The following is a 24600-nucleotide window of genomic DNA, read 5'->3' as shown; positions in this document are numbered from 1 at the left end:
AAAGTTGTTTTTGCGTTGAATAGATCGTTTATCGAGGAAGCCTTTAGGCTGTATAACAGCACGCTGTGACTAGTAGGAGCGAAGAAATAATGGAAAATGTGAAAAAAAAACCGGGGGGAAATTATTCATCCTTGAGGACTATTCCACGCGGACGAAGTCGCGGGCACAGCTAGTATATATATATACACAAGACGAAAAGAAGAAAGAAATTAATCCTAAATAACAAACCATGGCAACCGTTGCTATGGCGTACATAAGAAGGGTTACCTAGACTCTCACTTGTTTGTTTGTGGGTAACATACTTTTACTCACCTTTGTTTATTTGTTTCAACTTTATTACACCTAAATTAATGTACAAGTACCTGGTTGACCAAGCAGTGTTCGATTGACGTCAGGAACACAATAAAAAGTAAAGCTATCGAACCTTCTCGAAGAAATTAATTTTACCAGACATAGAGCCTAGCATAATCATTTTTTTAACCCGTATCCGTATCTATATATTAAATTTAAAAAAATCAATAGAGCCATTACAAATATATATCGCTCGTTTGTTCTCACGATGTTTCTCCACACCGTAAGAGCATCTGTTAGTATTCAAACTAATTACAACATCCAAAATAGTCATTGATACATGACCGAGATGGGATTCGAACCTTTAACTTTCTACGACAGAATCTACCACCGACGTTCCAAAGACCTCCTGCTGTCATTATCGAATGATAAACAAAAGCTTATATAATTTTTTTTGTAAAACTCATCCATTCTATTCCAGCTCTAGTCCACCCGGAGAACCAGGTGAACCTGTTCCTGTCTCACTCGAACGCGAAGCCTCTCGCTTGCGCGCCCGTTCCCAACTCGAGCGACACGCTGTTGGTGTTCAACACGCTCGCTCTGTACGTGGACAGGAACGGACATCGGGCGCGGGACACGGAGCTGATGTATACGGCCAAACCGCTTTATCATGGTGAGATCGTGTTATTTATCACGTCTATATCCCTTGCGGGGTGGGCAGAGACAGCAGTCTTGAAAGACTGATAGCTGTTAGGCTTAATGATAGAATTGATAGATTGACACAGCGCTGATGTACACGGCCAAACCGCTTTATCATGGTGAGATCGTGTTATGTCATTCATATAATCACGTCTATATCCCTTGCCGGGTGGGCAGAGACAGCAGTCTTGAAAGACTGATAGCTGTTAGGCTTAATGATAGAATTGATAGATTGACACAGAGCTGATGTACACGGCCAAACCGCTTTATCATGGTGAGATCGTGTTATGTCATTCATATAATCACGTCTATATCCCTTGCCGGGTGGGCAGAGACAGCAGTCTTGAAAGAGTGACAGGCCACGTTCAGCTGTTAGGCTTAATGAGAGAATTGATAGATTGACACAGAGCTGATGTACACGGCCAAACCGCTTTATCATGGTGAGATCGTGTTATTCATATAATCACGTCTATATTCCTTGCGGGGTGGGCAGAGACAGCTGTCTTCAAAAGATTGATAGGCCAAATTCTAATGATAGAATTGATAGATTGACACAGAGCTGATGTACACGGCCAAACCGCTTTATCATGGTGAGATTGTGTTATTTTATTTATTTAATCACGTCTATATTCCTTGCGGGGTGGGCAGAGACAGCAGTCTTGAAAGACTGATAGCTGTTAGGCTTAGAATTGATAGGTTATGTTACATACATACATACATACATACATAAAATCACGCCTCTTTCCCGGAGGGGTAGGCAGAGACTACCTCTTTCCACTTGCCACGATCTCTGCATACTTCTTTCGCTTCGTCCACATTCATAACTCTCTTCATACAAGCTCGGCGGTTTCGGGTACTTTTGACCTGACCCTTTACCAGGACGTCCTTAATTTGATCAAGATACGTTCGTCTAGGTCTTCCCACTCCGACCTTTCCCTCCACACTCTCCTTGTATATCTGCTTAGTCAACCTGCTTTCATTCATCCTCTCCACATGACCGAACCATCTTAACATACCCTTTTCTATTCCTGTAACTACATCTTCTTTCACATCACAACATTCCCTTATCACGCTGTTCCTTATCCTGTCACTCAATTTCACACCCATCATACTCCTTAACGCTCTCATTTCCACTGCATTTATTCTGCTTTCATGCTTCTTTTGCCATACCCAACTTTCACTCCCATACATTAATGTCGGGACCAACACGCCCCTGTGCACAGCCAGTCGAGCCTTTTTGGATAGTTTCTGACTGCTCATAAAGGCATGCAAAGCTCCATTCACCATGTTCCCCGCGTTCACTCTCCTTTCAATATCACTATCATACTTGCCATCTGATGTAAACTTTGATCCTAGATATACAAACTCTTTCACTTGCTCCACTTTTTCTCCTCCAATCAAAATATTACATGCTGTCATTTCTTTCTCCATTTCAAAAACCAGTGTTTTAGTTTTACTTACGTTCACTTTCATTCCTTTCTCTTTTAAAGCTTCATGCATACAGTTTACCATCTCCTGTAACTCCTCCGCTGATGACGCCAGTATAACCTGATCGTCGGCATAGAGCAGACATTTGACGAGTAACTCATTCATCCTTAATCCACTTTTAGACTCTTTCAAATCTGTCAAACAGCTATCCATAAATAGGTTGAACAGCCACGGTGACGCAACACATCCTTGCCTAACGCCTTTCTCAATCTTAAACCACTCAGTGTGCGCTCCGTTTATCCTGACACAAGCACTCGAATCCTCATATAAGGATTTCAGTGCTCGTATTAAGAGACTGCTCACCCCATGCATAGAAAGTGCTGACCACAATTCATTCCTCTCAACTCTGTCATAGGCCTTTTCCAGATCTACGAATGTGCAATAGACTTTTTGACTCTTGGCCAAAAACTTTTCGGCTATGCACCGCAAGGAAAAGACCTGATCAGTACATCCCATTCCCTTTCGAAATCCCGCTTGAGCATCCCATATTTTGTCATCAGTTTCATTCCTGACTCTATTAATCAATACCTTAGCATACAATTTGCCGACGACGCTAAGCAGGCTTATACCACGATAATTTTTGCAGTCCAGCTGTGACCCTTTTCCTTTGTAAAGTGGCACGATAACAGCCTTACACCAATCTTTTGGTACTCGGCCGCTTCTCCAACACAAATTGAAAAGGCAGTACAACTGACTAGCTACTACTCCTTTTCCTGCTTTAAGCATCTCGACCGACACTCTATCACACCCAGCAGCCTTTCCCGCTTTCATACTCTTAAGTGCTTCCACAATTTCGAACATTTCAATTTCGCCTTCCATCTCATTCTCTTTTTCTTCGCTATAGCAGAAATCTTTCTTATTTCCTTCCTTTTTTTCAAATAAACTTTCAAAATAGTCCTTCCATATCTTTAGTACACATTCTTCTCCTTTCACAACGCTACCATCCTGGCATCTGATCCTAGTCAGCTCTCTGGTTATAGTATTTCCTCGGGCTGACCTTACGGATTTCCAGAATACTTTCAGATTTGACTGAAAGTCTTCTGATAGCCTTTTATCAAAATCCTCTTTATACTCTTCTTTCTTTCTAATCACAGCTTTCTTAACCAAATCTTTCATTTTCTTATATTCCTTACGTGCTTCATTCACATCTTCATCTATAACCTCTTGCATTCTTAAGTTAGCTTTTGCTGCTAACAAATCCAGCCATGCTTTCTTCTTTAATCGCACAAGTTCTTGCACATCTTTACTCATCCACGCATTTTTGTGATTTTTTCCTTTCCTTCTTCTACTTACACCACACACTTCAACAGCTACTTTCACAATTCTTTCTTTAAATTCCTTCCATCCATCTTCAATATCGCTCATTTCCTCTAAATCTTCAAATTCATCCTTCAGTCTATTAATATACTTCTTACCTACATCCATATCTTGCAAATTTTCTACTTTTACTCTTTCCAAAGCGCTGGTTTGCTCCCTTACCCTGTGCCGCCAGCGATTGAAGATACCCCTTATCCGGGATATCACCAGTAAATGGTCCGAGTCAATGCCAGCACCGCGATATGCACGGGTATCCAGCACTTTGTTCTTCAATCTTTCATCTACAATCACAAAGTCTATCATACTTTTTAAAATACCTTCCACTCTTGTGTAGGTGTGGATCTCTTTATGTTGAAACATTGAGTTCGACACAAAAAGATCCCACTCTAGACAAATTTCTAATACACTTCTTCCATTATCATTCACCTTTTCGTCACCAAACGCACCAAGCACCTTTTCATATCCATCACGCTTTACACCCACCCATCCATTAAAATCACCTAACATAATAATCTTCTCATTTGGCTTGGTAACTTTCAATACTTCTCTTACACTATTCCAGAACTCCTCGTTTTCGCTTTTTGCTGATGTTGTACCCCTCGAACCCACATCCCAAGGTGCATAAACACCTAGAACGAAGATCCGAGTGATTCCAACTTTCAGCCTAATCCATAGAAGACGAGGGCTGACACACTCATACTCATTCACGCACTCAGCCATTCGTGCAGAAAGAATTAGACCGACCCCTTGACAGCCTCGGCTGGTACTGGAAATTCCAGACCAATACGCCGTGTAAGGGCCGTGCTGCGTCGCGTCGCATCCTTTCCGCTTCGTTTCATTCACGCACAACACATCCAAACGTCTTTCATCCATCTTCTGGCATACTTCCTCAATCTTATCCTTCATTCCTCCTCTTACATTCATCGTCGCAAAGCGGCTTTCAGCAGACCGCATACCGCTCCCGCCGGGAACGAGACGTGATGGGGTGCGGACACCATCGCCGCCATTTATATGCTTTTTAAGGTTCATAATGCGATTCCCACGAGACGCTAGGGAAAAATTTTGTCCGCCCCAGCAGAGCCCCGCATGCCAGGGTAAGGCTAGCCATTACCTGGGGGTCGCCCAACCCCATGGCGGAAGTGGCACGCTCGAGACTAGGCTCGCCCCTAGCCATGCATCCATCGGCGCGGCAGACCTTAGATTGGCAGGGATTTACATTAAAGAGGAATCCCAAGTCTATCCCTTAGTCGGCTCTTACGACATCCGTGGGAAAGAGATGGAGTGGTCCTATTCTTTTGTAATGGTGCCGGGAACCACACGGCACATATGTTACATGTGTAAAGTTATGTGTCTTTCTCGGTAGGAAAAGGCAGAGAAAACATTCCACAACCACCAATAGAATATAGAATTGTACCACTCCCAACTCTTTTCTATTGATGTCGTAAAAAGCGACTTAATTAAATGCTTATAAACTTGGGATTCTTCTTTTGGACGATGGGCTTGCAACCTGTCACTATTTAAATCTCAATTCTATCGTTTAGCCAAACAGCTGAACGTGGCCTATCAGTCTTTTCAAGACTTTTAGCTCTGTCAACCCCGCAAGAAATGTAGACGTTATTATATGTATGTATTAACTCATCTAGTGTTCCAAATTACACAGACAAAAGCAATCACCTAATATATTGTATTTGTTTCAGCTCTGAACGAGACGCACCTGTTAATTTTCACGGCGACTCACATCGACATTTACGAGATTGAATCCGGGGAATGGGTGCAAACATTAAATATACGTGAGTGTTGTATAAACATCCTTCTATCCTACTACTGTTATAAAGGCGAAAGTTTGTATGGATGTATGGATGTTTGTTACTCTTTCACGCAAAAACTACTGAACCGATTACCATGAAATTTGGTATGTAGGTAGCTGAAGACCCAGAATAACACATAGGCTACTTTTTATCCCAGAGTTCCCGCGGGATTGATAGGGTTTCCATGCGGACGAAGTCGCGGGCGGCCTCTAGTAGATGTATATATATATGTCTCCACCTATAGATGTATGTAATCGGTATTAAATATAGAAATAAATTAAATATGTATATTTTTTATTAAACGAACTGCTTAAATCTCGAATGTCTGTTTGAATGTGTCTCGAATTCCGATGCTAACTTAAAATAGTTTTCAAGGCAAAAATCAATTTAACCTCCTAATTTAATTTAAACTTTTATTTTAATTTAATACCGATTTTGGGTAATGTTTTTTACACAGTTTCATTTAAAAATACATAGATACAGGTTACATTTTTTGATCCATGCATACTTTTTTCATCTACATTAACACAAGTTCTTCAATTGTGATTACTCTTATATTAATAAAATGTATATGTTTCTTGTTACCAGCAAACGCTCGGCCGCTAGACGAGAACGGTTGGATAATATCAGTGACGGGTGTTAGCAACAACGGGTTCCCATTCTCCGGCGACGCCGCGCCCGCCATAGTGTGTCTGAGGCCGGTCACGGGCCGTATGTATTGTTTTGTATCTTTAGACACCCTCCCTTTTGATACCTAAAAAGGTAAAGAACATAAATAAACACAAAAGAAAGTACCAGATAGGAAGGAAAGATAGACCAAGTAGGAACAGATAACTTTTAGAGCGTCAAAAAAGCGCTAAGAAGCATTAAGAGAGCAGCATACATACCTAATCTAGACAAAGATATATAAAACTCTTGCGCGTTTTATGATTTGTCGTAGCCTATATAAGGCCAATCGTAGCACGCTTCGTAGCTGATAGTGAATCCGCTACGTGTATCGTAGACGTAGTGCTTCGAACTCGTAGCATGCTTCGTAGCCAATAACCAGTCCGCTACGAACTCGTAGCACGCTTCGTAGCCAATAGACAGTCCGCTACGAACTCGTAGCACGCAAACGTTAACATTAAGGCATCATCTATGTTTCAAAGCTTCATCATTGTTTTCAGTAAATTCAAATAACGCATCGATTGATATCGGTCCACCAGATTTTTGGTTAAGAGGGAACGCTTTTAAATGAACTTCTAGTTTGTAGAGTATAATTAATGTAAAAAGTACGTGTCACCATGATATTACTTTATTAAACTACAAAATTACCGAACTAATTTTTATGTTTGTTTGGTCTGACTTTAAATATAATGTTTATCTGAATTTTTGTTTTAATATTATAACTGAGAGTTTGCACTTCTAATTAGTCTTGAAAATTTATCTTCTTTTTTCTTTTTCAGAGGGTCCACTGTCCGTGGAACACGTGTCGCTATGGGGTAGCGGCAAACGAAGATTTTCAGTACGGGAGCAGTCGCATCAAGCTATTGAGGCTCACAATAGATTGTAAGATAATTTTATAAGTAACTCCTTTACATTTATATGTAACATATGGTTACGTCTATATCCCTTGTGGGCTAGACAAAGCCAACAGTCTTGAAAAGATTGATAGGCCACGTTCAGCTATTACTATTATTATAAACTCCTTTACATAAAAAAAAATGTGCTGTTATGTTGTGTATGCATCTTATATCTTGAAATAAATTTTGCAATTTCATCTTTTAATCGTTAATTTGTATGTATCAGTCACTTCCAAGACAGTGGGCTCTGTCTACCCCGCAAGGGATGAAGACGCGATTTTATGTATATATGTATGTATAGCAATATTTTATTGTTTAATTATCAAACTAGTTGTAAACGTGTTTATTATAAGCAATCAATGAATTTGCAGATCGGAGCGACGATCCCGCCTCATCTCAGCGCCCAGTAACTTCGCCCACCTCTCCCACATGGGCCCGGGGGACGGAATACGCTCGCAGAGGTTGTTAGATCTGCCTACCACCGTGGAGACTGCCGATGATGCTAATGTGGTGAGTGGACCATCGCCCACCTCATACTTACACTTGCCCAACTTTGCCCACTCTCCTCTCGCCCACCATCGCCCAACTCATACTTACACTTGCCCAAATTTGCCCACTCTCCTCTCGTCCACCCCATGTTTACACTTGCCCACCTTGGCCCACTCTCCTCTCGCCCACCATCGCCCAACTCATACTTACACTTGCCCAACTTTGCCCACTCTCCTCTCGCCCACCATCGCCCAACTCATACTTACACTTGCCCAACTTTGCCCACTCTCCTCTCGCCTACCCCATGTTTACACTTGCCCACCTTTGTCTACTACAACAGAATACATACTATAATCACTACCACGGGTACTAAAGTTTTTACCGGGATGATGAACGGTTAAGAAGAGTGTTTCACTTGTTAAGCCGTGAAGAGGTAACAAACAAACACACTTTCGCATTTTATAGGTATTTATTTGTATCCATGTATGAAGTGTGCAGAGATCGTGGCAAGTGGAAAGAGGTAGTCTCTGCCTACCCCTCCGGGCGTGATTTTATGTATGTATGTATTTGTATGGATTTTGTTTATTTATGTTGAATGAAATAAATATTTTTCTGTTTAATCTCAGCAAATGTACAGCAGCAGAGAGAGCAGTAAGCGGACATCGCCTCTCACGATATCGCACGGCACCGGCTCTTATAATGGTGAGATTTATTGTTATATATAATATTCTCGTGTCACAATGTTTGTCTCCGTACTCCTCCGAAACGGCTTTACCGATTTTAAACCAAATTTTGCATGCATATTCAGTAGGTCTGAGAATCGGCTAACATCTATTTTCCGTACCCCTAAGTGTTAAGGGTTTTTACCCCTTAGCATTTTTTATATGGCAAAACAACGTTTGCCGGGACACTAGCTTTATATAATATTATTATTCACTAGCTGATCTATCATTAAGCCGAACGTGGCCATTCAGTCTCTTTAAGACTGGTGGCTCTGTCTACCCCGCAAGGGATATAGACGTGACCATATGTATGTATGTATGTATTAACTAGCTGTAGGTACCCGAGACTTCGTCCGCGTGGAATAGTTATTTTTAGCATCATTGAAGCCTAAACAAGGATGTATAATTTTCCCCGTCTTTTTTTCACATTTTCCATTATTTCTTCGCTCCTTATCATCAACATCACGCTACAACTTAGCGAGATGTTATATAGCCTAAGGCCTACCTCGATAAATGGTCTACATTTCAGCACAAAAAGAATTTTTCAATTCGAACCAGTAGTGCCTGAGATTAGCGCGTTCAAACAAACAAACAAACAAACTCTTCACCTTTATAATATTTGTATAGATTTATTTCAATATGCCATTAAAACTTTTATATACATACCAGTTTTTGAATTGAAACAAACCTAATACAGATGTATTAGGTTTAATTAAAACCGCATCTTAATCGGATCAGTAGTAACCGCGTGATGCGAGTTTGAACGATACAGACATTATTAGCGTCTGTTGTTCGTCTTATAAAGGTTCATGGCGATATACGGCAAAAAATAAGACATCGGTCAGTAAGAATATTATTATATCTTTTAATTAATTGATTAATTTTTATGCAGGTTCATGGCGCGGCCGAGGTCGGGAGGAGGCGCCACCGTCGCCGCATCATCATCGCCCCATGGAGAGGTAATTAGATGTGTGTGAGAATAGGATCACTTTCCCATGGATGTCGTTAAAGGCGACTATGGGATAGGCTTATAAACTTGGAATGCTTCTTGTAGGCGACGGGCTAGCAACCTGTCACTTTACATGAATCTCAATTCTATCAGTAAGCTGAATGTGGCCTATCAGTGTTTTCGGCTCTGTCTCCCCCGCAAGGGATATTGACGTGATTATATGCATTTATTGTATGAATAGAATAGAATAGGTTTATTTTCAAAATTGTATTGACGTCACATAATACGTATCCCTTATTGACTACCTCTTTCCACTTGCCACGATCTCTGCATATTTCCTTTGCTTCATCCACATTCATAACTCTCTTCATGCAAGCTCGGCGGTTTCGGGTACTTTTGACCTGACCCTTTACCAGGACGTCCTTAAACATAACTTAAATATAATTTTAACTATATGAGAACGTGTGTGACATTTCTAGCCCTGTCCTGTAAAGGATAAAGTTTAAAATTGAATTGGTGTGTTCCAGGTCGATAGGCGGCGGTTCGCAGGGCAGCGGCTCCCTGCTGGAGCGCTCCATCACGCCGCTCAGCCTCGGCAGCATGAGCTCCCTTACGCACGACGTGCTCAAGGTGACCCGCACGGGGGGAAGGGGGGGGGAGAGGGAGAGAGGGATAGAGAGACGAAGAGATATAGAAGGAGAGAGGGAGAGGGAGAGAGAGAGGGAGGGAGAGGTGAAGAGATATAAAAGGAGAGAGAGAGAGAGGGAGAGAGATAAAGAGGGAGTGAGAGAGAAATGTAGTTTATTAGGGATCTCTTCTTCTCTTCATCTTTTTCCAATGAAAGTCGTAAAACTACTAAGGGGAAGGCTAATCATTTTCTACAGTAAGGTAATTGAACAAAATGATGCAGTGCAGTTTATTACCGCTTCTTATGCACTGACGATTTGGAAGCGGAACTCGACTTAAGTTTAAAGTAATTTATTTGACGTCAAACAATGCTGTGAAACTAAAAGATATGACAATTATTAAGTGATGCTTGAAATGTCCCATAATAATGAATAAAATAATTTAATTTGAACTTGAAATTCTTATATAAGCCGGTGGGCTAGTAACCTATTTGAATCTCACTATCATCTTAAAGCCTGGCGAAACTGTTATGTCCATCCCGTGTAAGGGATAAAAACGTAATCATATGTATGTATGTATGTGTGTGTGTAGAAACGCCATTAACGTTGTTATATATTATATATTATATATATATATATATATGTTATGACAGGTGGGTACGGAGATGGGGGAGGCGTTGCACAGCGAAGACAGCAGTTGCGGGGCTTCCCCGCCACATCCGCTGGATCCCTGATGGTGAGCGTTCAGTCGATCAGTCACAAAAAGTTTCCAAGTGGTTGTCTAGAGAATAAATTGCAATCAATTAATAAAGAAATTTGAGGTCATTCTCTTAGTAGTAGTAACTAATTAAAAATTACTTTAACTTGACCAAAAATATAGCTAACCTTTCAATAAAAATAACCCCCCTAGGGTTATTTTTGTGTTTCATGGAGATAACACCAAATAGATTGGACCAATCGCGCCTGAACGATTAAAATCTGTCTCAAAAAATATTTTCTTCCAGAAATCAACTGAACACATACTGGACACTAGACGTGTCCCGTTTCTACGCTTGCTTCTGTTGATTTGCTGCGCGACTTTGTACCTTAACGTCGTACGATTAAGGCTACCTTTGACCTTTACGTCGAACGATAAAGGCTGCCTTTGCCTTTAACATTATACGATAAAGGCTACCTTAATATTGTACGATAAAGGCTACCTTAAAATGGCACGATAGGATAAGGCTGGAGTCGCACTCCGCGAGGGTTTGGTTCCTAAGATGTTTGTTTCTGCTATTAAAAAAAAAACTTATATTCGAGTGCAAAAATCCATATGGAACTTTAGGAAACATTTGCTATGAAAATGTATGGACATTTGTACGTGGTTGTACCTCCCACAAGATAATAATGGTGGTAACTATGTGACTTTCAGGTCAATTAGAAGATTGGTTTGGACTGTGTTGTTGGGAAATTAGATTTTAAGATTAAATTACAGGTACGCGTGAACATGATTGAAATCGGTTCAGTAGTTTTTGAGTTTTTATGACATACATGGCGAAACGAGATTCTTATACTTACAAATAGATAATGAAAAATATTTTTTTTTTTACATATTGTTTCGTATAACATTTTTATGCATAAAAATATTTTTCGTTAAAATGGAAAGTATATTTTAGTATTTCTTAAATTTATATATCTCTCCATTTCTCGCTTCATGAGGCTAATCTTAATTTATTTAAATTCAGGGAAACTCATAAAAGTATTTAAATTGAGTCACGTTAAAAATGTTTTTAAACAAGAGGCTAATTGTAGACAAAAATGTTGAAATCGTAATTTGTTTTTATTTGTATTAAAAAGTGATTTAGTTTCTCAGCAACACAGTCATATGAATAACAAAATAAATAAATATAATAGATGTAATGTATTAACCAAATTTCGTATTTATTTCGCTTTAAATATGTCGCACTGAATGTATTATACCCGGGACGCCTGTTCACCGCCGATGTTTTTGTATCATATTTTTTTTGATAAGTTTTGACAAAAGGCGTCCATATCGTGTTTAAGATTTGTAAACTTTCGATGAACGGAGGTTTTACCGCAAATTTGTTTTTTTTTTTGTTTTTATCTGTGGTATATACCGTTTAGACTTAAAGGACAGGCGCTTGTAAAAATAAACTGGCTTTATCGCGAAATTTAATAAAAATGTATTCAGCTGTTAAGCCATTACAGATACCAGTAGATAAGAATTTTTAATTTATAAATTATGTTCTTAAGCATGAATTCATTAGTAACTTGTTGGTTATTTTACTTTTTGTGGTACAACCTCCTTTCACACGGGTCTATTATTGGGTCCCATAAATTTTGATGGCACAATTTCAAGACAGCCTTTAATATTTACGCATAATCATTATTTAGCATCATGATTATATGTTCACAGTTCACACATCTTTTCGTATAATATATGAAAAATTATACAAAACGATGTGTGCTTTGTTTGTTGAACTTTGATTTATGCCAATAAAATTTATGTCTCCTTAATATAGATCATTTCCAGTCACTAATACTGCCATGCTAGCGTGAACATTAAAAATCTTTATTCCTTTTAAACACTGCCATTGTATTAAAGTGGACATTCTTCCAGTATGAATTTGGATTAACGAGAATTTCGGAGTTAGTCAACAAAATACTCGGAGGTTCCAGAATCTTCCTCCTGGCTTTAGTCCCGGTTGCGTTCTCACCTCTCCGGAGAGGAGCCCGGGGTTGACCACGATCCTGTAAGAATCTCAGTGGTTATAGAAATAAACGAACGATTTTTACTATAGATTGTTACTCATAATAGTTTTATACCAAAAAGTTATGCGTAGTAATTAATCGTTTGAATAGTGTCGAGTTTTGTGCGAATCGATTCCGAAATAATAAAAATTTTTATGGTGACACTCAAATTTATTCGTACTTCAATGTGGATTTTTTAATTCTCACTTAAGAAGTTATATGACAATCGAACTGACACGTAACTGCATAAATCGAAAATATATTTGGAGAATTTATGAAATAAAAAGTCCAATTTATACCTAGAATTTTAGTCTGTAATAGTTTAAGTCGCCGAACTTCCCCTCGGACTCGCTAGAAATGGTTTAATGTTTACGCTAGACGAAATAAACTTGTTAACAAAGCTAGATTAATTGATATTGTATAACTTAAAAGTGGATACTTAGTCAAGAGTATTAACCATTTGAGAGAGAGAGCACAGATTCTTCAGAATAATACTATAAATGTTACCGGTGAATGCTCCTGCAAAATGAGTAACTTTAATTTGAGCGGTATAAAAATCTCACCCAACGGGTAAGTTGTGAAAAACAAACTGACAGGCCTTCACATAATATTTAATATTAATATTTTTTAAACATAATTAAGCCAATATAATACAATACGAATTAACTTTATTGACCATAAAAATATATATGTATATGAATATGTTGAGCAAAGGCGGACTTATCGCTGAGCAAATCTCTTCCAGCCAACCTTTAGGTAATGAAAGGTAAATATATTTAATTTCCTTAAAAACATTAATTCCCTATTTATTTATATTGGAAAACTTGTCAGCTTATTTTCAAAATGAAATTTTGACACACAGAGTATTGTACACGCGAAAAGCTATCGCTGTCCCGCTTCAAGTCGTCACAAAAAGCGAAACAGCGATAGCTTTGCTCGCGATAAAAATGTGAAAGATTACAAAAACAGCATCTGCTAAATCAAGTATTCATAACTCTCAAGGTTCTGTGCTCGACTCGAAATATTGTAAAGTTTAAATTCTATAGTTTTTTTTATTACATAACAACTAACCCATCGCAATTTCGGCAATATTTCTTTTTATGATTTTTTTTTTAAATAAATACGATATAAAATTGAATCTAATTTTTTAAAAGAAAATATTCATTTTCACTAAGTCAAGTCATGAGGAATTGATTAATCAATAAAAAATATATTTATTTAAATGAGAATACTATTTAGTTTGTTTTTTAAGATCAATTAATATCAATGGGTCCACACAATATTATAACTAAATTAAGAAATATTATGAGTTACAATTTTTATGCATTCCGACCTCAAATATTTTATTTCTAACATAAAATTTAAATTGATTTTCTGACTCATGAATTGACTCAGTGCATCGGTTCCGTTAATCTCATTTTGTATGTGATTGTATAATTTTAACGTTAAGAAAGTTAAGTATAATTTTTATTTTTAACAATCTAGTCTTTTTGTTTATATTGTAGCGATGTATTATTATGTATAATTTTATTCTTCATTATTTTTAAGCGTAAAATAGTTTCATCAAATATATGAAATATAAAACTGAGATTTTTAGATTTTAATTATTATAAATATGATTTCAATGTGCAGTTTGGAATTATTTTGTAGTAATTTTTTTTATTAATATTTTCTCTGGACATGGAGGTTTTATTGCGTATTGACATGGCAACACTAGTAATGTAATACAGTCGACTGCAAAAGTCTTAAAACTAAACTGTTATTATAAAAGGATTTTTGCACTGGACCGTACCTGAAATTAAATTTTTTTTAATACTTTCCAACGCCAAAAAATCTCAAAGATAATTCTAATAGAAAATGCTTGAACATATCCAAAGAATTGAGAATAAATTCAAGGAGATGACTGAAATGTAATCAGTAGATAAATAAGCGTTTAAAAATTTAATTAAAATAAAGAACTGATTTAATTATCGTGTGGCTTATTCATGTATTTTTTAAACGGCATGATTTAATACTTTTGGTAAGATTTTTTTCAATTAATTAAACACCTTTTTATGTGTTGATTGAGGTTTGGTTTGGTTCTTAAAATTCATATCATGATGTATTTTTAGAAAAAATGATTTTATATTCTTCAACTAGAAAGGGTTTCGAGTGATCCAATGAAGAAGTAATGGTTTTGAAATCCTGGTTAATTTATACTTATATCTAATTGAATCTCCGTTAATCGATAAATTGTGATCTTCCATCACTGTTACCATTATCAATTTTTATTGAACACAATATAACAAAACATTCCGTAAGAGAACAATGAAAATTTACCCAAAAACCAAGCATTTATTACCCTGTTAATAAAACAATGTTAATTTTACCTTTAAACCTTCCTTTCGTCCATTTATTGAAATTAATAATTTCTTTCATATATTTTATTAAAGAATACGAGCATAAATGTACTGCGTTCCTCAGATTAATTTATTTAATTTAAAAATAAATAATATATATTTGACTTAAAAATTGAGACAATACAAGTAATCTTTCCACACGTTAAAAAAAATTAAATAATTGTCAATTGTAGAGACCGTGTTTTAGAATAAAAATAAAATGTAATCTGTCCAAGTAGTTATTTCATCTGAATCATATGAACATAGTAGATTGTTTTAGCCGAAACAAATTAATTAAATTTACGTGACAAATAATTAATTGGATAGATTATTATGTAATCGGCTGAATCTTAAGGAATCACATGTAAAATTTGTTGGTTGACACTATTCTCATAGCGTAAGAATGTATTGTTAAAACTGTAATTTTAAATCCGACGGATTGTATCGTATTAGGCGTAGATTTTGCTAAAATTGATACATTATATAAAAAAATTTGCATTTTATATATCGAAAAGACGATATCCTATAAGTACATTGTATTCCATACTTTACGCTTGTATTGTAACTCTAGTTGATTTGAAGAAGTTATATTGCCATTATCTTTTATAAGCCGAAGATAATTTTCTGAAAAATACGAATCCTATTTTTTTTATTTTCCAATTTGACAATCGGTATTTGTTTGAAATTCGTGTAAATTTTTTGACATCAATAAAAATCACTATTGTTGAATTTCTTTTTCATAATACCTATCAACAATGAAATTTGGAAATAACTTGGAATTAATTAAGTGTCATGGCTTATCATGCACCATCAGTACTCTCGGCTTATAGAAGTATATTGGATTTAAAAGTTAAATTATAATCGTATACATTAATATTAACGGTCAAATAAGATGTCAACGGTCTTATCTCACGCGCAAGATATGCTGTGTGTGCGTAGTGGTCACGTTGAATCACGAGATCCCAGGTTCAAATCAAACAAACACTAGTAAAGTTTACTAACGCGAATCTCATTAAAATGTTTCACATTTAAGAGTGCGATCGGTATTTTTTCGAAATAACAACGAATATCGAACGACAATTCTCGCCTTCGTCATGTGGTTGAAAGGAAAGAAGTATGCAAGGATCGTGGCAAGTGGAAAGATGTGCTCTGTCTTCTCCTGCGGGAAAGAGATGTGATATAACGTATGAATTATTAAACAAGTTCGAGCGAGAGAAAGATGTATATTTATGTCCCTAACAAACTTTTGCGCGGGGCTTTATTCCCGTGAGAATTCCCAGAAAAAGTACTCTATGTTATTCTGAAATGTCTATTCCTTCTGTATACTAAATTTCATCAAAATCGGTTCAGTTGTTTTTGGTTGTATTTGGTTATAAGTGTGAATTGACGTATTATTTGACTGTTTGTATAAAATGCTTATGCATTTAGACGCCATCAAATTAGGCAGAATGTAAATGCATGCCTTGTTGACCGATATAGCTAAACAGTTGAGACACTGGCAGTATGAATCTTACGTCATTGCGATAAGGTTTGAAGTGGGAGTTTTGGAAATTCTGATGTTCACACGAAGTAGAGTCACATTTGCAAATATTAATATACATACACTTAAATGGATGAGTTTTTTTTTAAAGAAAATAACTGCTTTATCGTGGTGAGTGTCCACTGCGCTTGATCGTTTAAAAATTACTGAAATGTGAAAAATTAGCCGAATATATATAAGCACCATGTTATATATTAACCCCTTTGATTGTCATGTCCAAATTTATCGTATCAATAAATATTATTTTAAACGATGTGTGCATTGAGTATAAAAATATATGTATATTATAATAAATCGCAAATATTTTTAAGAGTGGGTTCAGTTAAGCGTCTGAACAACTTCTCTTTTCATAAATATGTCGAAATTGACTTATGTCAATTCCGATTTATTCCTTGACTGAATCTAATCTAAAAATATTTGTACTGTAAAAAACAAACATTGGTCATTTTAATTGTACAACTTGTCGGATATATTTTGTTCAATATTCTAGTTTTCTGTTTGTATAAACCTTTAATTAAAAAAATCAATTACATTAAATCGAAAACTTCTATATATTTTGAATAATAAAAGCGCAGTGGAAGAACTATAATAATCTAGATTGCCTCGCAGTTTTTTTTACCAAATTCCTTCTAATAATTATCTCCCTTATATCTATCTAATGATATGACAACTAATTATATAATTTGTATCTAAATCTAAATTATTGAATAATCTTAAATTGCAATTACGTGAAATCTCATCTCGACTTATTTTATGTAAATATCTAAATAAAGAAACATTTGAACGACTTGGTTTTATTTGTTGTTTTATCTAAAATTATAGAGAAATTATAGCTTTTACCCGCAGTTTCGCCTGTGCGAATTCAGCGCCACCGAAAAAATGTTAATAATTTTACGCTACCTACAAAAGCGACGAATTTAGCGTTACCTACAAGTAACTAATTTTAACGCTACCTACAAAAGCGACGAATTTAGCGTTACCTACAAGTAACTAATTTTAACGCTACCTACAATAGCGACGAATTTAGGGTCACCTACAACATACATACATATAATCACGTCTATATCCCTTGCGGGGTAGACAGAGCCAACAGTCTTGTAAAGACCACGTTCAGCTATTTGGCTTTAAGATAGAATTGAGGTTCAAATAGTGACAGGTTGCTAGCCCATCGCCTAAAAAAGAAACCCAAGTATGTAAGCCTATCTCTTAGTCGCCTTTTACGACATCCATGGGAAAGAGATGGAGTGGTCCCATTCTTTTTTGTATTGGTGCCGGGAACCACGCACCTACAAAAAGTGAATAATTTAGTGCCACCTATAAAAGAATACAGGTTTTTCGCAAATCCCACGGAAAATGTAGTCTTTCACGTGATGAAGAGTACCCTATGTCCCTCTCCAGACTAAATTATGATAGGTAAAATTTCAAGAATTTTGTTTGGGATGGATAAGAAAATTAACTGGAAACTTTCATGCTTTCTTGTTGAAAGGTGTGATGGACAACACATACATAAACAAACCAAGTAATGTTACATTAGTTTGAGTGCTAACCGGTGCTATTACGGTGACGGAAAACGAGTGATGACTTAGGTTCCCCTGCAAAGGTTTCGGAGGTCAGATGGGAGTCGCTTCGTGTTAAAACCTGACTCACCGAATCCAGGGTCTATGAAAGATATATATGAACTCCTGAGCTCCTCTCCAGATGATGATGTTACCTGGACTAACGCCAGGGGGAAGGAAATAATGTATTGTAAGTATTGGTATGGTAAGAATGACGTATGTATCCCTTACGGGGTAGACAGACTCGAAGGCCACGTTCAGTTCAATTTTCACCCGACTAATCACGTCTATATCCCTTGCGGAGTAGACAGAGCCAACAGTCTCGAAAAGACTGAAAGGCCACGTTCAGCTGTTAGGCTTAAGATGGACATGAAATTATAATACTGACAGGTTCCTGCCCATCGCCCCACAAGAGTCAACTATATAAGCCTTTTCCTTATTTACTTTTTACTACATCCATAGGAAACAGTAGCTGTGCCCGCGACTTTGTCGGCGTGGAATAGTTATTTTGGGCATCATTGAGCCTTCAAGGGTGAATAACTTTACCCGTTTTTTTCACATTTACCATTATTTTTTTGCTCCTTAGTGTTGCAGCGTGATGTTATATAGCCTAAAGCCTTCCTCGATAATCTATTCAACGCAAAAATAATTTTTCAATTCGAACCACTAGTGCCTGAGATTAGCGCGTTCAAACAAACAAACAAACAAACTCTTCAGCTTTATAATGTTACTCGTAGATATGGAGTGGACCACTATTTCAATTATTATTGTGATATCATATCACCTCCCGCATGTTTCCGTAATTAGACCCCGCAAAACTGAACCAATTCACGCGGCTGTAGCGTCCTCGCCAATTATTAAGTGCAACCCTGAAACTACATTACATTATTTATTCCCGTGTGGTTCCCGACACGAAAGAATAGGACCACATCATGTCACTTTCCCATGGATGTCTTTAATGCGACTAAAGGATAGGCTTATAACTTGAGATACTTCAAGAAGGCGATATGCTAGCAACCTGTCACTATTTGAATCTCAATTCCATTATAAAGCCATGCGGCTGTGCGTGGCCTTACGGTCTTTTCAAAACTGCTCTGTCTGCCCCGCAAGGGATGTGGGCGTGACAATATGTATGCATCTATGTGATTATTTATTCAAATGTGAAATGTAAATCGTGATTTAGAAAATATCGACCAGGCCTAAGAATGCCCATATTGAACTAAAGTCTAGCATCGCATAACTAAGTACTAAATCAATTTCCCTGTAACCCTGAAACTACATTACACCACAATAATTAGATGCGTCCTTATAATTTTAACACGTTCACTGTTAGCTGTTCAGTTATCGTTAAGAGTCGCCTTTTGAAAATGTGTAGATATTTTTAACCTTAAGATTAGGTAGGTATATCAAACACATTATTTGGGCGAGTTCAAAATGTCTTCCTGAGTATATTCGTATCATGAACCTTATTTGTTTACTTAATTAATAAGGTTAAAATTATTTCTTTTTCATAAATTATTGCGTATCACTAAATAAATATTTTTTTTAATTCACTTTTCCCAATAATATTTTGAATATAAATCATTCTAAACATGTAAGGTTTTAACTAATTTATATTGTTAAATAGGTCATTCTCTTAGTCACCTTTTACGACATCCATGGGCAAGAAATGGAGTGGTCCTATACTAAAGTGGCGGGAACCAAACGGCAGTGTATTCAAAGTCACTCTGTACCTACTAAAACAATATATTTCACAGAAAGGAAAACCAACAAGATTGTAGAAAAAATAGAAGTGACTTGGTAACTTGACCGCAAATGATGAAATACTAATTGTAAATTCTATCCATGATGTTAGAAATGACTGCATTCTGACCTCAACACCACGTCACTCACGCCATTTAAAATATATTTATTAAAAAGATGCAATTCACGGAATTGATGCACTTATTGTGTTATGTAGGTACTATTATTGTTGATTACTTCATACATACATAGATGATACATAAAATCACGCCTCTTTCGCGGAGGGGTAGGCAGAGACTCTTTCCACTTGCCACGATCTCTGCGTACTTCCTTCGCTTCATCCACATTCATAACTCTTTTCATGCAAGCTCGGCGGTTTCGGGTACTTCTGACCTGACCCTTTATCTTTATTTGTCATTACTTCAATTTTTTATCTATTCAACTAAACGTGGTCTTCTAGTATTTTTTGAGACTACATTCTGTCTACCCTGTAATGGGTTAAGAAGTTACGAGCCTGCCTATGTATTTTTTAACACCCGACGGAAAAAGAGGGGTGTTTTAAGTTTAACGTGTCTCTCTGTCTGTGGAATTATAGCAATAATTTTAAACAAATGTATTTTTTTGAATTGGAGCGGTTTCCCAACATGACGTACGTTGGGGAACCCAAAAAATAAATAAAAATACTTTGCAACTAACTTAGCAACTTATGTATTTATTTATATATAACATGGATGTTTTTTTGATGATAGACTAATAAACTTGGGATACTTCTTGTTTGGGAAAGGCTAGCAACCTGTCACTAGTTTAATTTCACTTCCATTATAAAGCCATGCGGCTGTGCGTGGCCTTTCGGTCTTTTCGAATCTGCTCTGTCTGCCCCGCAAAGAATGTGGGCGTGACAATATGTATGCATCTATGTGATTATTTATTCAAATGTGAAATGTAAATGGTGATTAAGAAAATAGCGACTAGGCCTAGGAATGCGCCTATCGAACTAAAGTCTAGCATCGCATAACTTAGTACTAAATCAATTCTATCTAGGTTTTATAATACGTATCCTATTTCATATTGAAGCTTATTTATGTATCAATAAAGTTAGTTTTTGTGTAACTTTTGTAAAGCTTTAAGCTTAGATAAAGCGGTGTGCGTGAAAAGTTAACGTGGACGCGTTTGTTTAGAGTGGTGACACGATTTGATTGTCGATGGATAAATTAAAAAGTCGATAGTAGTGCCGACTTTTTTATTTTTTTCGGTATGAAAACATGTATTTCGCTTAAGTTCACTGCACTACTACAAATATTGATAGTAATTCTATATTAAATCTATACCTACTTAAGATTCCGATTTAAAATTTATAAGGATTATATGATCTTTTAAAATTTAGTTGTTTATTAAGGCAGAGGTAGTTCTTAAGCAGGGAAATAATATATAAGCGTGTTTTGCCTTTAAGTTATTAAAAAGAAGAGTGAACAATAAAACCTTAATTGTTTAATCGTTGCCTCAGTGGTAGAGCAAAAATAAAAGAAGATTACTTTGATGGTAATAAATTTGTTTGAAAAAGGCTCGCATTTTTCTTAAACCTTAGAAATAAAACGGACTGTTGTATCATAACGATAGCAGTTGATTCTTTGCAAAATTTCCTATAGTAATTTAAAATCTGTGGGTTTATATCATTAAGAAGATAACAATTATAATTTTAAAGCAAACAAAAATGACTCGTATTCGTACAGAAAATGCCTGTAAAACAGGAAACATCGAATAAATAATGCAATATTTCGGAATAGTGTATCGATAGTCGCAAAGCCCCAACACTACGCGCGTCACGCACACATGCGCACGCAGATGCTGTCCGTGTGCGCCCGTGCATCTTTCGAAAAACGTTCGGGCGTTCGGAAAATAAACGGACTCAGTAGAGTTAGCGATCGCGGCAAGGAAGTCGCGTCATTGGCCGACGGTACGTTCCAAATTCGAAACTTTTAAAAATTCGTATTTATATTTATCGGGTTTCGTTTAATTTTTTTTCGAACAGTGATTTGAATAAGTTTCTTTTTGGTTTTCTTTTTTTTTTAATTGTGAAATGTGATTGGGAAAGTGCCTTGCTGTGTATATTGTGTTTTCGTCTTGAAGATGGAAGGTTTATTTATAGGATTTTCTGTGGCCAAATTGTTTTATATGTTTTGTGTCTGAGATATTTTATAGCAATAGTGAATATGAACCGCTGGTCGGAACGTATTTATTTTAGGGCCGGCCGGCTGCAGTCAGCGCCGAAAATAATTTACTGCATAAAATAACCGTTTCCCGCTTCAACTTTTCCGACGGAGTGTCTTATTTCGAAACATTTGAATTAATTACTATCGGCATACGATGACCTGGTTGAATAATTAATTAATTTTTTGTACTTAGTACAGTACTTAACTACAATATTCAATTAAATACTTACTTAGGTATATTTATATAGAAACAAAATACATTAAATTGAATTAAAAAAAAAGATAAATTTACTTAACTCAAAGTAATTTTTTTGTCACTTCTAATACTTTTTTCCCAAAGGTAGGAAGGTAAGTACTTAACTTGTATAAAATTTCACAATAGGCGCGAGCGTTCAGCTACAAAGTCACAATGCAATATCCAACAGTGTTCCCGTGCTTTTGGTATGTCATCAATGCAGGCGAAAGCTTCTATGACTTATGAAAGCTTACAAAGACTCACCTGGATTTAAAAAAAAATAAGTGTTTTGTATAGCTTACTATCTATTCAAATTGTATATTACGTACTGAGGTTAATGTGATTGGCTTTGACATACTCGTAAGTACATAGATGTAAAAAAGTAAAAATAAAATACTTACAAAGTGCCTATGCCATACGTAGTTTAAAAAAAGTAAAAATAAAATACCTATAAATAGGTTTTTACAAATGGGTAATTTTTCAATTTTAAAGTGATAAAAACAAGTAGGTACGTACTTTCATTTCATTTCATTTCACTGACATTTTTTTTTTAATAAAATTGTTATGAAAGATGTTACAAGGCTGTAGATATAAGTTTATCGATTAAATGCAATTAATAGCAGAAAAACTGCCAGATCGAATAGACCGTACTCGCCACAAAGTCAGATTTTGTCATAAAGGTAACGTTATCACGTCATCATCCCTTGCGGGGTAGATAGAGCCAACATTCCTTAAAAGAGTGAACAGCTACGCATGGCTTAATGATGGAATTTAATATTAAAAAAGGTTTGTTGCTTTTTCGCCTAGATTTTTACGAAATCTTTGAAAAAAGGACCGGGAACCACGCGGCACCGGTCATAAAGGTAACTAATACATATCCCACGTCTTCTGTCGTGACTTTATACATGTTTGGAAGCATGTAATCTTATCGGTCAATCAGGTTAGGTTATATTACTGTTACTTATGAAAAAGTTTTATTATATTGTCAAGATCTTGACTTCTTGGCTTAGTATAAAGAAAAATAGCTTGCCGCGTCTGTCTCAATGTCTGTATGTACGTATGCTTACATTTTTATTTTGATGCAGGTATTTTTTAATAAAGTGATTCAGAAGTTTTTCATATGTATAAACGCTGCCCGTGCGAAGCCGGGGCGGGTCGCTAATATAGTATAAATATGTGTGCATTTGTTACTTTCTTAGTCACCTCTTCACATTTTACCTACTCGACCAATCTTTCTGAAATTTCGCACGCATTAGGAGTATTGAGAAGAAATATACAACTCGGAAAAAAGTAAACTATTACGTTCAGATACAGAAAAATCTAGCTAACTGGTAAATTTGATGAAAAAACAAAACTAACAGAACAATGCGAAAGAGAGAAAATACTTCAATGACTGGCCCAAAATTCTCTATATAAAAGGCTTTCAACTGAAACTTTATCGGAAATATATTTTATTGAAATATTGGGTGACGGAGATTATTGAAAGCTGAGATAAATACTATATTTAAATACCTACTGCAGGCATTAAACGCGCATGTAACGTACCTTTATTTTATGTCGGACGTTTCGTACGAGTCGCTCGGTGACAACGGATCATTGTAACACGATTTGAAACGTCCGAGATATAATAAAGGTACGTTACGTGCGCGTTTAATACCTGTATTATTTATAAATAGTATAACGCAGTGCCGTGTGGTTCCCGGCACCAACACAAAAAGAATAGGACCACTCCATCTCTTTCCCATGGATGTCGTAAAAGGCGACTAAGGGATAGGCTTACAAACTTGGGATTTTTTTAAGGCGATGTGCTAGCAACCTGTCACTATTTGGATCTCAATTCTATCACTAAGTCAAGTAGCTGAACGTGGCCGATCAGTCTTTTCAAGACTGTTGGCTCTGTCTACCCCACAAGGGATATAGGCGTGACCATGTGTATGTGTGTGTGTATGTATGTAGTATAATGCAACGCGAGTAACTGAGGTGAAGCTTAAGTAATTTTTTTTATAATTTTATATAGATATGGATGAGGTGAACTTGAGATAAGTACCTAACCCATATGTTAGATATTTATTTTCTAAGAATACATATCTAGTTATTGCCTTGACATTCGAAGCCGGCATACAATACCGGTTGCATAATTTGACATTTGAGCAACGTATAATCAATGTCACGCATATGGTAGGAAATTCACGTTTTCTAGGTAAGTAATTTTTTTTTTGATATTAGACTCTTAAAT

At 36.4% G+C, this 24600-nt stretch overlaps 2 protein-coding genes across 4 annotated transcripts in view; both read left to right on the top strand.

The window, feature by feature from the left end:
• Positions 1 to 15712, top strand: part of LOC106130435 (serine/threonine-protein kinase Genghis Khan) — a 73320-nt gene extending 57608 nt beyond the window's left edge. For all 3 annotated transcript variants that reach the window (XM_060952091.1, XM_060952089.1, XM_060952090.1), the window contains 10 exons: positions 773 to 964; positions 5493 to 5585; positions 6192 to 6314; positions 7049 to 7151; positions 7537 to 7675; positions 8281 to 8356; positions 9269 to 9335; positions 9853 to 9955; positions 10605 to 10687; positions 10956 to 15712. In XM_060952091.1, coding sequence (XP_060808074.1) covers positions 773 to 964; positions 5493 to 5585; positions 6192 to 6314; positions 7049 to 7151; positions 7537 to 7675; positions 8281 to 8356; positions 9269 to 9335; positions 9853 to 9955; positions 10605 to 10685 — 977 coding nt within the window. In that variant the 3' untranslated portion in view covers positions 10686 to 10687; positions 10956 to 15712. The remainder of the gene's footprint in view (positions 1 to 772; positions 965 to 5492; positions 5586 to 6191; positions 6315 to 7048; positions 7152 to 7536; positions 7676 to 8280; positions 8357 to 9268; positions 9336 to 9852; positions 9956 to 10604; positions 10688 to 10955) is intronic.
• A 6044-nt stretch (positions 15713 to 21756) lies between these two features.
• Positions 21757 to 24600, top strand: part of LOC106130446 (protein amalgam) — a 157055-nt gene continuing 154211 nt past the window's right edge. Inside the window, exon 1 of the mRNA XM_060952012.1 lies at positions 21757 to 21873. The gene's annotated coding sequence lies outside the window, so the exon portion shown is untranslated. The remainder of the gene's footprint in view (positions 21874 to 24600) is intronic.

The sequence above is a fragment of the Amyelois transitella genome, chromosome 27 (genome assembly GCF_032362555.1).
Source record: "Amyelois transitella isolate CPQ chromosome 27, ilAmyTran1.1, whole genome shotgun sequence".
NCBI lineage: Eukaryota > Metazoa > Arthropoda > Insecta > Lepidoptera > Pyralidae > Amyelois > Amyelois transitella.
Note: the sequence above shows the minus strand (reverse complement) of the source record. Positions and strands in the feature narration are given on the sequence as shown.